General features: G+C 40.7%; 1 protein-coding gene across 7 annotated transcripts in view; it reads right to left on the bottom strand.

Annotated features, from left to right (window-relative positions):
- Nucleotides 1-16733, bottom strand: part of LOC137605187 (membrane-associated guanylate kinase, WW and PDZ domain-containing protein 1-like) — a 69480-nt gene extending 52747 nt beyond the window's left edge. For all 7 annotated transcript variants that reach the window (XM_068329672.1, XM_068329681.1, XM_068329697.1 and 4 more), the window contains exon 1: nt 15971-16733. In XM_068329672.1, coding sequence (XP_068185773.1) covers nt 15971-16268 — 298 coding nt within the window. In that variant the 5' untranslated portion in view covers nt 16269-16733. The remainder of the gene's footprint in view (nt 1-15970) is intronic.

Genomic DNA, 16733 nt, shown 5'->3' with positions numbered 1-16733 from the left:
TTCATGCATCTTTTTTTTTTCATTTTCTGCAACATTTCAAACATCAGTCTCAGCTACGCTTCGGATTTAGTTAATCTGTAGTATTATTTGTTAGCTCACATTTGGCAAAATTATCAGCCCCGTAAGTTTAAACAGTGTCGGTGGAATTTAGGCGATAAAAATGAAGTTACAGGTAAAGATCTTGTAAACACTCTGGATCTAGATGATGATTCTTGCTGGAACTTGAAGATATTTATTTATTTCATCAGATGTTTTCTTTTACGGTACAAACCACAAATGGACGTGTGGGTTGATAACGGGCCATAGAAGAAAATAAATCCCTAAATAGTAGCTGCTCTCTGGGAAAATGGTATGAAGTTAATACTCTGCAGTTAGTAAGTTACTAATTACTGTAGTCAAAATACACATTACAGGGTCAGATGAGAATATCAACACTGAAACATTCTCAAGCAAAATTTTGATACACCTCAATTTACATGGCAAAAGATTCACACAGAAATATCACCAGAGGGAAACCCACTTTTAAACTCCACGATGACGCCACAAACATAACTGTAAGAGTGTGTATGAAATGCAGTCATCTGGTCAGTAAAACACTGCTGACATGCAGCAGAATGACATCTCTGGTCTTTAATGTCAAGCTAGTATTTGTGTTCTTGCAGCTATACGTATAGCACAGTTCTGCCATTCAATGACAGGCAGCATGCCTTTACTTTTCCTAGAGATAATGGAGAATCCTGCAGTAATTATAATGCCCACATACACACACACACACACACACACACACACACACATTGGTTTACCTAATGAATAACCTCCCATAGTAATGATAGTGAGTGTGCATGATAATAAACCGGCCCATCGTGTTGGGAGAAGGTGTTCCTGCAGGTGTTTAGTCGTTAACAGCCAGAATGTCTGCAACTAAGTCATGCAACTGGTCTGACCTACAGTATGCATCATTTTGGGGAATAGTTTTGTTTCCTTACCCTCAAAAATGTGCATGCAAGACTGATATCAATCAAGCTTTTTAGCTTTGCTTAGCGTCAACACTAGCAACAAAGGGAAAAGGTTGCCTTTCTGTAATCAAAGGGTTAAAAAAAATCCTCCCAAACAGCAGTTTGTGACCAGGACCAGTGATAGACAACCACCTGTTAAGAATTTACCCCTGGACCCATTCATAAAAACCCTCTGGCTGACATGAACTCTTTCCCAATGTCAAACTTGTGCTTTAACATTATAACTTGGGGTGGCAGACCATAATTCCAGATATGCTGGATACGATACCAAGAATTTGTCAGACATATCTTGAAAAAAGTCTGTTTCACCAGCCCCGTCTGTCACCACGCTTTGATTAAGAGGGCTCCACTCTGTCTGTAACCTTTGTGCAACCAACTGTGGTGCAAATGAAACACAATTACGGGAACAAATTACACAGTGGCTGTCTGTTACCGCTGCTTCACGTCCATCATGTCATCTTCTGAATCTTTAAATTGTGCATTTTGTGATCATCTCAAGCAGTTCCTGAGCCGCTTCCGCAACCCCATTTAAAACTGAGCACCGAGCATTTCCTCCAAGGAACAAATAATATAGTATTTCCTCTCCCGGTACCAAATAATGACCACAGAGTAGGAACTGGAAACGCCGGTTCTTTAAACAGTAAATTCCATTGTTTCAGCAGCTTCCTGTGGGTTTCAGGACATCCCGTCAGTCAACACTGGACTCTCCAGTTACAGATGAGAGCATTTTACTCTGCATTATCTTGCAATATAAGGAGGGGGTGTCAAAAGGGGGCGAACATCAGGAGAGGTGCACCAGACCAAACTAATCAAATATTTCAGCTCTAAGTGATGGGTTTCACTGGACGCCTTGATTACACAGCCATTATCCAGGCTGGGAGGCGACGACGGCCAGTACTCAGTACGATAGTGATGATATTAGACACGGGACACTATTATTTTGTACTCATGTCATTTATATACACATCGTCTCCCTCTTCTTTTCTTGCTTCTTCTGTTCACTCACAACCGACGTCTCTTTTTTGCTGCCCTTCATGAGCGTTACAGTCACAGCGCCCGAGGTAGAGAGGAAAAAACAGCAATTACAGAGAGGACGGCCGTAAAGCTTGTAACCAGTCCTTCTATTTCTATAATTACCTCCACACACAGCCGCACCCAGAGCTGCTTTCATGCTATTCCCAGTCAAAAACTGTGCTCAGTGGGACTGGAAGGCATCAAGAAAAGCAGACAGGAGCCCTGAAACCCAGCGTCATGTTCAATCACAGCAGTTTCTCCTTGAGACATTTTTTTCTGGACTTTTTGGGAGCATAAAGGTCATGTGTTGTCATGTGGAGCAGAGATGAAGTCGTGATGATGGATGGACGGAGTGATAGTATGCACTACAAAGTGAAACACTATATACTGTATAAATCTATGTCCTCAGATTAAATCTGCACTGCGCTCTGACAGTTTTTATAACTCATTCTTGAAATATGTGGGCAATATCTTGGACATATAGAACCTCGCGATAAGAGCCGTCACTCTGTCCATAATTTGTGGATGAACACAACTTCAGTGAGACCGGATCTCGTTCTTTACATGTTGGCGGATGGATACGACATCAGTGAGACCGGATCTCGTTCTTTACATGTTGGGGGATGGATACGACATCAGTGAGACCGGATCTCGTTCTCGTTGGTGGAGTAAAGATGTAGCTCGTTTGTTCCTGTGACTTTTGTGTTTCTTTTCATTCTTTATCATTGTTTACGTAACATATATAATTAGTTATACACAGGTTAAGTCTGTATGTCTATTGGTTGACAAAAAATGTGATTGTTTTCATACTTTTTGTGGGTTTGGGGCGTTTTTTCCACATTTATTTATTTTTTCCACATTTACTTATTTTAAATGTGGAAAATTTCTTTGAAATGAATTATACTAATATCTCAAGTTGCAGAGAATAACCATAAATATTTAACGCTCACTAAACATGGATATTGTTTAGGGAGTGATGCTTTATATTCATAGTGAGTTGCACTACATTTATAATTAACCACTATGTTTACAGTAACATATGGCATAAATCATAAACTCTGGATCATGAACTGGATCGTTTCTGATATGAGACCCGATGGACAAACAGACTCCAACAGCGGTTTGCAGGACTCAGACGGGAGAGTCCTGACCCTGTTTTCTGTTACTTGGCTGCTGAGTCAGTCAGCAATGCATGATGGGGGAAAACGAAGGAAGAGTCACACACAAACACAGACGCAGACACACACACACACATACACACACACACACACTGAAGCCAGCGAAGGCAGTGTGTTCTGCTCCAGCGTGCTGCATCTGTTCACTGCTAAATATAACTGGAGGAGCTTAGGCCTATTGTTCCCCGTGTTCTGTGTTAATAGCTTAGGAGAGCAAAGGATGGAGGAAGAAAGTGGGAGTCTGGGAGGAGAAAGGTTGGTGTTATAATGAAACCTGAAAGGACTAAAAGCTTGAGGAGGACAATGGTTATAATCTGCTTGTAAATTCTGCTGTTAAAAACATGTTGTTGTTTTTTAAATACTAGATTTCTAAAACTTCTTTGGGCCAATTTATTAAAAATGTGCACAAAGCACTTTTCACATGTTTCCCCCAACATGTTCAGGTGGGCTGAATGTCTCCATCTCTGATGTGAAATCATGGAGTTTCACTCAGAACAAATGGCAGCATCAGTTAAATGTCATTGCCTGCCTGGTGATGCAAACAAAGGTCTCCTCTGTGTTCCACGTTCCCCCCTCTACAGGCGCTGATGACTGGGGGGCAATGAGACAGAGATCAGATACACGTCCCCATCATCAGGCCTGCCTTCCTTTGGCTGCAGCGGTAGAACACATCACACCACAGGGAGGAGTGTGTGTCCTCACCAGACAGCCAATGAGGCAAATCTGACACTGAAACAAGAGACACCAGTCTAACTGTCATCACAACCACGTGGATGAAAAAGTAAAAAACAGACGTCTTTTTGCTAATAACTAATAATTACAATAAAAACTAATAACAATTTTATACAACAGCTCTAAAATATCAGATAGAGTTCCACCAGTCTGAGGTTTTAGGTATGGCTCTCATTAGGTCCTGTGTACGGCCACACGTACTAATAACTTTATACCTGCCATGCTTGGGTACTATTATTATTATTATTATTATTATTATTATTATTATTTTATTTTTATTTATTTTATTATTATTATTATTATTATTATTATTATTATTATTATTATTCCCTTTCCCTATGTCTTAATTATTCTTTAATGTATATTTTCCCTGTTTCTGTCTGTTCTTATATTTAGTGTGTCTGAATGCTACTGTAACATTTAAATTTCCCAGTTTGGGATAAATAAAGTATATTTATTTAAATAATTATTAGGGGAAAAAACCCACTGATTTGTAATTAAAGGGGTCCCTTCTGCACTTTTGGCACACAAACAAACAAAAAGTGTTGACTGCAGGCGACAGGATATTGACCTACATCAGATTTCCCCGTGTTGAACCTAATAATAATTAATATACACACTAAATAGTGGGTCTAATGCCCATCAGGTGCAGCTGTGTGTTAGGATATAGCTGACAGACACGCCCCCCCTCCCTCAGTAGGGGAGATTCATTAAATGAACCATCATGTGAATTTCTTTAGCTATCCAGTGGATGTGGATGCCAGATTTTTTGTGCTGAGAGGAAGAACGATTTGAGAAATAACAGCTGAGCGTGTTTGTCAGAGGATTTAGTCAATATGTTGAAGGAGAGCTCTGAACCTGAGAGTGAAGCAAAATCGCTCAGAATTACAGTTTTTAAAAGTGGAGCCCAAGACGCCTGCTTTCAAATGCAAGAATGCTTTGCTTACAGTAAGCCGTCCATCTCCAGCTTTTATAGAAAGTGTGTGAGAGCAGAGATAACACACACACACACACACACACACACACACACCGCAGACTGACAGCCGGGGATCAACAGCTGAAATGAGATTAAAGAGAGGCCTTGGATCTCAGAAGACGGCCTTGTTGTTTGATGCTGCAAACGTTCCTAGGCGCGCATTCCGCCTGCTTTAACCGTCCTCAGCGACGTGCAACACACACACACACACACACACACACACACACACACACACACACACACACACACACACACACACACACACACACACACACACACACACACACACACACACTCTAGTTCTGACTCTAGTTTGTAAAGGAAAGCAGAAAGAAAGAGTTTGATCAAACCAGTGAACTCTGTAAAACTGGTTACTGTGAAGATGCGAGACTACCTTCATTACCCAGGGTGCCTTGCATTGCCTTTGGCATTTTGGTGATGAAAGAGGACTGATCGGTTGGAATTTTCAATCATGTTTCGCTGTGGGTGATGATCTAAAAGATGGGTTTATTACAGCTGAAAACACAGGGAAATTGAACAGTGGTTCAGTAATCAATAAAAGGAACAAATGCAGAGATAAAACCCGAGTGTGTGAGAGCCCCCTCCATCAGACGGAAGAGGCCGACCCCGCGCTTCACAATGCGTCATTAAAAGGTGCATGTATGCACGATATCAGACTGTTGTGAGGCGCTGTGTTCAGTCGGAGCAGACACGTATCTGCCCCTCAGACTGCAGGACATCACAGATCCTGAAGCGTCACAGCACAGAGAAGAGGTTTGAGTTGAATTTATGAAAGAATAGAAATCAAACAGACAGAAAGCAGGTAAAAGAAGTCCTTTTCTTTCAAATGGAGCTGCAGAAGCTGGAAGCCTGATGACTTTATATCAGCATGTGAGAGCTGATATAAAGCTGTAAGTTTTAAAGCGAGGGGGGGGCAACGATCCTGGGAGCTTTTGAAATAACTATGCTTATGATACTTGAAAAGTAACCATCATTCTCCATGATTTTAAATTTCACTTCGTTTGTTTTTTCTCATTATTTCAGCTGAAGGCAGCACTTTGGTTTCTTGACAAATCTTCCACGGGTTTTTTTTAATGACATTTATAGATCAAGATGAGATTAGGAGATAAATTTAGAATAAAAATAACTGTTTGTTGCCGCCCTAATTCAAGGTTAAAATAGAGAAAAGAAAGACAGAGTAAGAGCGAGATAGAGCTTAAAGCTCCTCGCTGTTAGCTTTTAAGTTTCCACTTCGCTGCTCAGACGTCTTACATAATGGGATCCTGTGGCACAAGATCTACCTCAAACATGAAAAATATGGGCCCCATTGATGTGAAGGGTTTGATGACTGAGAGGACGACAGTAAAATAAACGTTTCTCTGGATCAGAAACGGTTTCTGTGTTAAATAAATGTTGATTCTGCTTCTGCAGGGTTTTTACTGCTTTGAGATGTTTGATTGTCTAGCATTCCTAGCATTAGCCACGTAGCCAATATGCATGCTGTACATTTGTGTCATGTTGCTCTGCAGTGCTGGGGTGTGGTAGGAGGCGGGGCCGAACTTGTGGGCGGAGCCTCGTCTCCACACCTGTTGCTCGTCTCCACACCTGTACCTGATCAGGATGATGAGCCTGAGGCTTCTCTTTTGGTGCCAGATTGTTTTGTACCCTCGCCTACACTTCACCTCTAGTTTGTTGGATTCTAGAGTTTTCTTGTGTTTCCTACATTTTTGCTTTTTTCTGATTCAACTATGAATGAAAGTTTCTCCACTGGTGTTTTGTAAATGGGTCCAAACCCGCCACGTGAAACATAGTGTTTGATGGAACTGCTTTATCTATCATTTATCTATTATATCAATATTATATCAATAGGGACCAGCTTGTCATCAAAAACTTGAAATTATAATAGGATGCAGACCGTCAATCAAAAACTGATGACGATTGATCGACTGGATATCCTTGTTTGGGAACTGCAGAGCCTTTCCAGGATGCCTCTTTCCTGCATCCATGACTTTCTTTTGATGCACCTGATCCAACTTGATGAAAACAACTCACTGGAATAAAATTATGAATAAAAATGTATTTGTAAGAAACAATAAAGTCATTGAGGTATAATATTAAAAATATACTCCATGATTCTTTCACATGCATGTCAAAAAAAGGATCAGCAATAAATATGACCGGTACATAAATGATCAAAACTGATCAATAATTTGTGTTGAAAAGGGTCATTTATATTAATAAACATTTTGAACAAAAGCTTATCCAGATTTATCATTGTACTTCTACACATAATAACAGCAAAAAGACATTTCTGATTCTCTTTGGATTTAAAAATAGTTGCTGATGAGATGCAGATTAATCCAATCTAAAGACTTTCTGGAGAGAGACTGGAAACTACAAGCAACGAAAATCAACAAACGTGAACCTGTTTTCAAAAAGTTTACATCTGAGTACAAACAGGGACAAACTGAAAAGTTCTTTTAACACTAAAACTTGTTTGGAGGCTCAAAGATGCTCCAAGCTTGACGCTAAATATTTGAGAGCTGCCAAGACGCATCACATGCATGAGATAAGGCATCACAAATCAAATTCAGAATGTTAGAAAACAGAGAAGAAACCCCTACGGAGGGGTTTGAAAGCTGTAACAACCTGTGAAAACATCAACAGGCAACAAAACCAATGAAAGGGTGAAAGTTTTCATTCTGTCAAATAATGTTGTTGGACAGATTATTTGCGTTTTCATAGGTTTTCATGGCCGCCAGATGCTGCAAACCTTTGAAGAACAGCAGCAGATAAGTAAGGTTCTGCTTTCTCTTTAAAGACTAGATTAGTGATTAGACAGTCCAAACTTCTATAACGTCGCACCAAAGTTCTGCATTGGACAACAAATACAACACATAAAAGAATAAATCGTGAGATTTGAGTCGGCTTGGGGTCAAGTTCTCTAAGGCGACATAATTCAAGATAAGACGGCGAGAGAGTTACACGAGTTATGTGTTCAAAGTGAATCCAGTTTGACATCGGCTGCTCCAGTAAAAACGCTTCAATCATCGCTTTGTCAAGAGTCTAAATTTACTCTGGAAATACGGGGCGTCCGCCGGAAGAAAAACAGAAAGTGATTTGATAGGCGGAGGCATGTGTCACACTGTGGTAGATTTGTGTGTGAAATCAGGCTGTAGGACCGAAGGAAAATATTGGTTTTGAGAAACGTTCATGTGATACTTTTACCCACTGGTTACGACTCAACTACAGCAGAACAGACAGCACAGTCTGCAAAAAACATAAGAATAAACTCTACAGGTGGTTAGGAGGAGAGACTTATTTGATGAATGCATTATAGTGAAATCTGTCAGATAGGGTTAGTATGACTTTGAAATAATGGACAGATTGTCATTAAATCTGGTTATAACACAGTTATAGCTTCTGCAAGATCAATTTGATCATTAACTTGATGACTTTACTCCATTTGTCCATCCATTTCCTGGAATTGCTCATCCTTTGGTGGGCTGGAGCGTATCCCAGCTGACAGACAGGGTAGAAAATAGTTCCTAACTGGGCCAACACAGGAAGATAAAAAAATTCAACTTCATATTCATGTTTGGGGTCAAACCAGGGTCAAATTCCCTTTTTTACATGTTTTTGGAGTGTGGAATGAAGCCACTAGGAATCCACACAGCGGAGATTCCTCTCTTAAAATACTGACTTTCATATTTATAGCTGATCTGCTGCTGTGACTAAGTCAAACCACAGCAACCGGAACAATCTGGAGTCATCCTGACAGTAATGAGAATATCAGATGAAGGAAGCCAGCGAGGCTGCGGGAGTAGATTATAGGGGAGCTGGGACACACACAGAAACACGGAGGTCATGCAGGCGTTTGACCTCAGCGACGCTCCATCAGTTTGAAGCTGTCTGGCCCCACGGCGGGATTTAAAGCCACGACGGTTAACAACCGCTCAGAGGGGAACCAATAAAGAACAGAGAACAGACTAAATACAACTTACACGTAATTTACATACAGGTGGGAATTTGACAGCTAATAAAGGTCGTGCTTTGTGCTCGGAATAGAACTTCCTCTGCTGCATGGGACATGATGCTTTTTTTAATTTCCAGAGGAAACAGTGGTTCGATTATATCTCACTACACATGGGCCTTTGATTTATTTTCTGCCGATCAAATAAAAATAATACTTGAAAATGCGATAGATAAATTTTAAAAGAATGCTCGGCATTGTGAGAATAATCAACTTTTAGGTGTTAAAAGAATGTCAATTGTTACTTTCAATATTTATTATCCTGAAGACAATTTCCCTCATGAATTTATCTTCATCTTAAAAATCAAAGAATTTGGTGCAAGTACTGTGAAAGATTTCCTTTATAATTAAATAAAGAACTCAAAATGACACCTTGAGTTTGGATGTTTGATCCAAGCAAACAGTTCTTCTTACGGTTCGCAAATTTTTTCCTCAAATGGAATCATTTATTCATCCAAACAGGAATCAGATATTTTTTCTGATGACTGACCGTCTAAAACAACAAAGATCAGATAAATGATTTGTTCAGCACTTAAAGCAAATCATCTGCTTTTGTTTGTTTGCCTTCATAGTTTTTACTGCTAATCAACCTCATCGTTTTATTCTGTCAATAAACAGAGTTTTGACTTTGAACAATATATTATATTATATTTATATTATATAATGTATAATAGGTCTTTAATAAGTGTACACACAACAAGGTCAGAAACAAATCACAGTTCCTCATAAACTAATTCTGAATTTTCTGCACCGTTGACTTCGGAATGGATGAAGAGAAGCCTGCAGCTGAGTTAAAGGGCAGCATCTTGACATGTTTTACTAGCCTCCAGATTAAACAGGCAGCGTGAACATTAGTGTCAGAATGTCAGATGATAGTGCACAAAGCGTTTTTTTACACTAGTAAATCGTGCAGGGTCGGGTCAGCCTGTCACAAGCTTATGAGTGACATGAAGAGGGGAGGAATGGAGAGATCAGCAGCAGGAGAAATCCTCTGAGGATCGCCTTCAAACCTTTCACCACGGCTTAACAACACGCTACGGTTTATAGAATAAGAATAATGTCACAAGTACAGCTGGATTTGACTTTACAAACAACCTAATGAGCACAGAAAATCCCTGCATCCATATTTTTAGTCCCACAGCTTCAGTTTGTGACCTCCAGCTTGATGACAGAGGACTTTAGAGAAAATTAAAACGTTTCTCACATTACATGTTATTTGCATCTTTGGAAAGATGCAATTACTGCTGTGCCTACAAACCACAACAAAACGGACTAAAAGTAGGATTATGATTCATGCGCATAAAACGGAGCATGGAATGGTGCGTAATCCCTTCCAGATGTGCGTGAATGTGTGTGACTCTGGACATGAATGGGAGTGACTAAGATGCAACGAGAGAGAATCCAACATGGAGCTCTGGACGTAACACGTTTGTTTCTGACCATCTGATTCAAACCATCAGATAAAACAAACAGAATTAAAATAACATAAAAATATTTCAGATATGAAGAAAATATTGTCACCAGTAGGTTAACCTCCCCAGTAGGTGACACAGAACTGCACTGGCCTACAGCTGGAGGCAAAATTATTCAGTTCCTATTCTCCATAAGGTTTATGGGTAAAATATAGTTTATAGCTGTTTGCAAGAAAAAAATAAATGTGAAAATAGTTCATCGCATCAGCTTTTTTAAAAATATTCGACATAAAATGGTATTGATTTCTATTGTTTTCACCCTCCTGAACAGCATTGCTCATAAGCACACACACACACACACACACACACATACACACACACACACACACACACACACACACAGTTTGTGTCTTAGATGTTAAAACACTGTTGGCCTTCATAGACTTTATTCAGCGATAGAATGTTTGTCTGGTCTGAATTCATGTATGAAATATCCCAGACCATCCATTAGTCTATCAGAACTGAATCCAAAACCTTAAAAATCATTCATTTACCCCAGGGACACTGTGGTCTTACGTCTTTCATTAGAAGGGATTGATATTTCTGGCAAAACTTTGAACTACTAAATTTAAAATTTATGCAGAAAGGGGGAAACGATTGAATTGAATTATTGTTGGAGTGACAGTGCAACTTCCTGGAGGGACAGGGTTCAGACTGTAAACAGTCCATGATTTCATGGATGTCACCTACCTTTATCTTACTTTACTAAACAACAGAAGAGAACCAAAGGTGGGAAAGGAAATGAATTATGCTATAGTGCATTATACTGCACTATTTCTTAGTAAGTTTGGATTTATTTATTTGCTATGTTGATGTTACTTTTTCATCCTATTTCCTCAAACTGTAAAGCCTATGTATAGCAGTAAACTATGTATCTCCTCCAGAAGAAATCTCATCTTGAATTAAAATAATTATAAAGCGTTTAAAAACCTAATATAACTTGCTCTGTTGTATGTTTTATACTGTGTGGTTTTAAAGGTAGAATTGTTTGTTATATAAGTGAATGCATATATGAAAGAAGCTTTAAGTAAATATTGGAATTTCAAATATGTTTTTCAGTCTATTAACTTGGATGAATAGATTTTTAAGTTAAATTTCAGCTTTGGTAGAATGACCTGAAGACCCAGGGCGTGGACGAACACCCCACACAGGAGGACAAGGCCTTGAGCAGAACTAAAACTATGGTGCGTTCAAGGAGTCACTCAAAAAGTCAGACATTTCTTATTTTACAAATGCTGGTAAACGTCCATGGTGTGAGTAAAGAAATAATTTGAGTTCTTATTTACAGCCAACCGATGGAACAAACTGCTGATAAGCCTCTCTGTGATGCACTTAAGGAAGACTGACAATTCCTCTGTAGGGACATGGATGATGGGTGAGCTCATCGATTAGACGATGCTTCCCTTATACGGGTTATTAACTGTCTTTATTGTATTGTGAACATGCATTTAAAAGCCATAAGTATGTTTCTGTGTATGTGGGACACCAGGCTGCTCCAGCAGGTGTCACCTTTGTGCTTCGGGTCATGAATAATCGCTGCATTCACTCAGGAGACAGAAGAGTCCAAAAACTGTACACATGCTGGATGGACACCACTCTGTTGTACTAGTTAAATGTTTAACGTGGACAGTTGTAGAAAATAGATTTGGATGATGTCATGTACCACAACCAAGATCATAATTAGTGACCTATAAATATTCCATCAAGCACAAGAAGCGAAAGTCCAATTCCATGATTTCATCGACATCACTGAGCAGAACTTTGACAAACAGGCCAGTAGCTGGACGGTAATGGTTTAGCCATGATGGTGAAACTTTAAATTATACGGTGAGAGAATGTGGGCTGAAACATAACGTCCAAATACAGATTCAGTTGTGCTCCATTTGACTCGTTTTTCTTTTTAACTTGCAGAACTGACCTAAGCCTTCTTTACCACACACATAGAGCTCACACGACGTTTCAGTGAGAAATCCATTAAAGTTATTTTCATGCTGGACCGAGTTTTATGATGCACTAAAACATGGAACAGCATAAAAATATGTATTTATATCCTTAATATATGCACTGCCTTTGACTTTTCTAAATATTTTATTAATTATAGGAGTAAGTTTCACATTTCTTTCCAGACTCATAAACAAATCTACACCAGATTGTAACATCATTTAACTCTGATGTGACAGCTTAATCCCATCTATTCCTATTGATTGCAGCTCTTCATGCGACAATCAATAATTGAAATGAAGTGCAGTTGCCGAAAGTTATGGCATCACTTAAATCACAATTAAATAAATAGCAAAGCAGAAAATTTTTTTTTTTTAATTAAAGGCTGATAATCTCTATCAACTCATCAAATACTTTGATTTTCTTTACTACACAAGACAAACAGACTTTGAAGTTCGGTTTTATTACAGACGTTCTTCTTTAATTGACTTCCCTTGTCTCCAGTTTAATGACACAGATTTGCTTTTGAACTTGCTGCCTGCAGAAGTCACTGTCATTTGGCGTTTTCTTTTACCAGAAATGTTAATTATCCTGTAGGTTTAAATGACAGAACAGATGTTGCTTCTTGAACTGCGACACCCTGTCATCGAGCGTAGCTGAGAAAACGAGAGGCGAGCAGACGGGTGAACGAAACAGAACTCGAGTCCTGATGTTTTCCAGGGAGTACCAGTGAAGTGAAAGCACCACGTCTCAGGAATGCCAGGCATCCAGCAGGCCGCCCCGATTCCCTCTGGCTGCGTTCAAGTGGAGGGGGTCTAAGATGACCGAGGGCCGTTACCCCCCGACATCAGACGGACACCAAGCACAACGCGCCCCCTAAAAGAGCGCCGTAAAACACCAGATCTTCAGGTGCTGGGAGTGTTTGTGGTTCAAAGTAATGCAAATGCAGGAAGAAGGTCCAACTTATAAAAAATAAACACTAGAAAATCTCCTTTACTCTTATAAAGCAGGAATCACTCCACAGCTGCACCTCGACATACGACTTACTGGAGATACGAGCGTCACTCTGGCCATATTTTTGTTGGACATCCGAACAAAATCAAACGAAATCACGTGTTGGTGGATGGATACGACATCAGTGAGACCGGATCTCGTTCTTTCCCACGTATTGGTGGATGGATACGACATCAGTGAGACCGGATCTCGTTCTTTCCCACGTGTTGGTGGATGGATACGACATCAGTGAGACCGGATCTCGTTCTTTCCCACGTGTTGGTGGATGGATACGACATCAGTGAGACCGGATCTCGTTCTTTCCCACGTATTGGTGGATGGATACGACATCAGTGAGACCGGATCTCGTTCTTTCCCACGTGTTGGTGGATGGATACGACATCAGTGAGACCGGATCTCGTTTCTTTTCATTCTTTATTATTGACAGGTAAAGTCTGCATGTCTATTAGTTGATAAAAAATTTGATTGTTTTTCATAATTTAGCGGAGGTTGGAACGTTCTTATAAGGCTGGATTGAATTAAAATGATTTTATTTATTTTTAATGGGAAAATTTGTTTGAGATATGAGCTCAGTCAAGAAATAAATTAAACTCATATCTCAAGGTTCAATTTTAAAAGTATTAAAACATCTGACATTTGGACCTTTAGACAACTATCATCAGGACTCAGAAGACGTGACAATAACAAAAGGAATAGATAAGGAGGTCAAAGTCTTCATATGTCTGAAAGTAGTTCCTCCTCGTAAAATGATTCCATATCATAAATAAATTCATCATTCACCTGAACCTCCGCGAACACCATGAAAATAACAGTTGGATTTCATGTGACCGCAGCCTGAAGGGAGGACAGAAGATGTCAAACAAACACTGAGTGTATTTGATGTTCACTCAGTGAGTTTGTGTTTCAGTTTGAACAAACTAGAGCTATTCAAACTCAAAGAAGGTTAAGGGGTGGGGGGGGGGTGAAGATAGGAACTTAAAGTTTGCTTTCTGTTGAGTACAAATCACAAAACTACAAGAGTGTAAAATCTGGCCTTGTCCTCAGGAATGTGCAGACTCCACTCAGGTAGTGTTCCATGCCCGTACTCCGTCACCTGGTCGGGGACGGCATGGATCGCTATCCTGGTTCTGCATGAGAGCCCCACAGTAGGGGGGGGGGGGCACAATAGACGACTTGTACCTGAGATGGACTGAAAATAACCCTCCTTTAATTACAGAAAAGCAGCAGGTGCTTATTTTTGTAGAAGAAACTGACAACAGAAGTCACAAAGTCAGATCAGGGTCTTTTATAAGAACAGTGTTTCCTGGGAATTAAGTTGAATTATTATTGATGCAACTAAAACCTGATCCCACGTCAGACCAACACAGCCCAGGCAGAGGTGAGCTCCTGTCCCGGGGTCGAGACTTTAGCTCCAGAGGTCAGGCGTCCGCTCTGCAGTCACTAATGGGCACATAATAAAAAAAGGCAATGACGTTACACGATAACTACACTGCTGTTATATAACACGGTTAATGATTTCCCTGGAGAGAAGGCCGTGTGTGTTTTTGTCAAGCGCTGTTTACAAGGGTGAGAGAACACGAGTGTGAGAAACGAGTCACTCGAGGAGAAACGCACAAACATGATTCATTTAGAATAAAAATAAAAGTAATTGAGCCTTGGCTCAGGCATCAGACGACTTCCTGGGTTTGTCCAAGGTGAATCAAACCAAAACACTTCCTCAATACACCAGAGACCAGCTTGGGTCTGAAACAGCGGTTGCATCCGTCTCCCTCGAGCCGTCTCAGACAGATGCAGATTTGGGAGACTGTCGGCGATGGGTCAAACTCATCTGGCACACCGGAAGCAATTCTAGAAATAACTCACACGACTGCACACGACTCTCATGAGCGACGCTTCCATTGGCTTTCCCAAATAGAGAAACAGGGATGGAATAATAAGCCATGAAAGAGTCGTTTTAGTAACACAACACTGCTGCACACAGTAATCTGATTCTAGCTTCTCAAATGGTGATATTTGGGCCTCAATTTACTCATATAGAATATACTGATTAGGTTTAGTACCAAATATCACAGTGGAAGGTTCCACCTGGATCCTGATGTGTGTAATAATGATCATAAACCACAGTTGTTTTTTTCATAAAGTGTATAGATTCTAAGCAAAATTTCATTAACTTTAATGTGCAACATTTCAAAGAATTGAACTTTAAACTGCTGTTGGTGATGGAGGGAAAAAAAGTGGCGGTGCTATTAAAAGTTTCATTTCATTATTTCAAAGGAGTGAATTGGCAGCAGCGGCGCGTCCTGCTCTGGAGCCGCTGAGCACTAAACCGCCTCATGTGCCCCCCCACCCTCAGGTCTGACCCCCCCGGGTTGGTTCAGCGGTGATAGACAAACGAGGACGGGGTGGAGTGTCAGAGCAGCTTCATGTCAAACTGTGTGAAAACTCCAGGCTGTTGTGGAGAGAAGACGCGCAGCGGGGATTTATCAGCTCCTGTCTGCGTAAATCTCCCATACTCACTTTTCCTGTCACACACACACACACACACACACACACACACACACACACACACACACACACACACACACACACACACTCACCTTGACGCACGGTCCTCCACCTGACGGGACCTTTGCAGCATTTAATCACAGTTAGGATGTCATAGAGGGGCAATCCAGACACAGGCAACCCCTCCACCTCCAGGAGGATCTCCCCCTCCGTGACTTTACCGTCCTGGTAAACCACAGCATCCTCTTGAACTTTCCCGATGTAGGGGAATTCTCCATTCTCAGCTCCGCCGCGCAGGTCAACGTTCAGGTCCCCGTGCGCGTCCCGGATTAGCGCGCAGTCGTTGACTTTTGTAATCCAGTGGTTCTTCTTCTGTATTACTTTCGACATGGTGAGTCTGGTCCAAACTACATCCGTTAGATATAAAACCCATCTGATGCGGAGCGCGGAGACTGTCCCACCAGACAGAAAACTTGCGGGTGTTTGGGTGTCACTCCGTGTTGGAACAGTTTAACCCTTCTCCTGAGCCAAGACATGCCGCTCCCTGTCGGCGGAATATCCATGCAGATTAAAATCCTGATTCTTAATTCTTCTGCTGACGTTTCCTCGTTTTCGATAATAACACTCTCTCTGTGATGATTTCTGCGGGATTTAATCCGCTCTCTGATTGTCCGAAGACTCTGATCCTCATTAATCTTCCTGCCGCGTCTCCTGTTTTACAGAATATATTGCCCTTTGGAAACTTTCCGGAAGTAGAAATAGTTACCTTTACCTTTTCCCGGTGAGGAAACGTTACCCACTGTCACGGCGGCGCCTTTAAGCAGGTAACGCGACACACTCGTCCCATTCGCTCCA

The sequence above is a fragment of the Antennarius striatus genome, chromosome 2, assembly GCF_040054535.1.
Source record: "Antennarius striatus isolate MH-2024 chromosome 2, ASM4005453v1, whole genome shotgun sequence".
Classification (NCBI taxonomy): domain Eukaryota; kingdom Metazoa; phylum Chordata; class Actinopteri; order Lophiiformes; family Antennariidae; genus Antennarius; species Antennarius striatus.
This window is presented reverse-complemented; position numbering and strand designations above follow the sequence as displayed.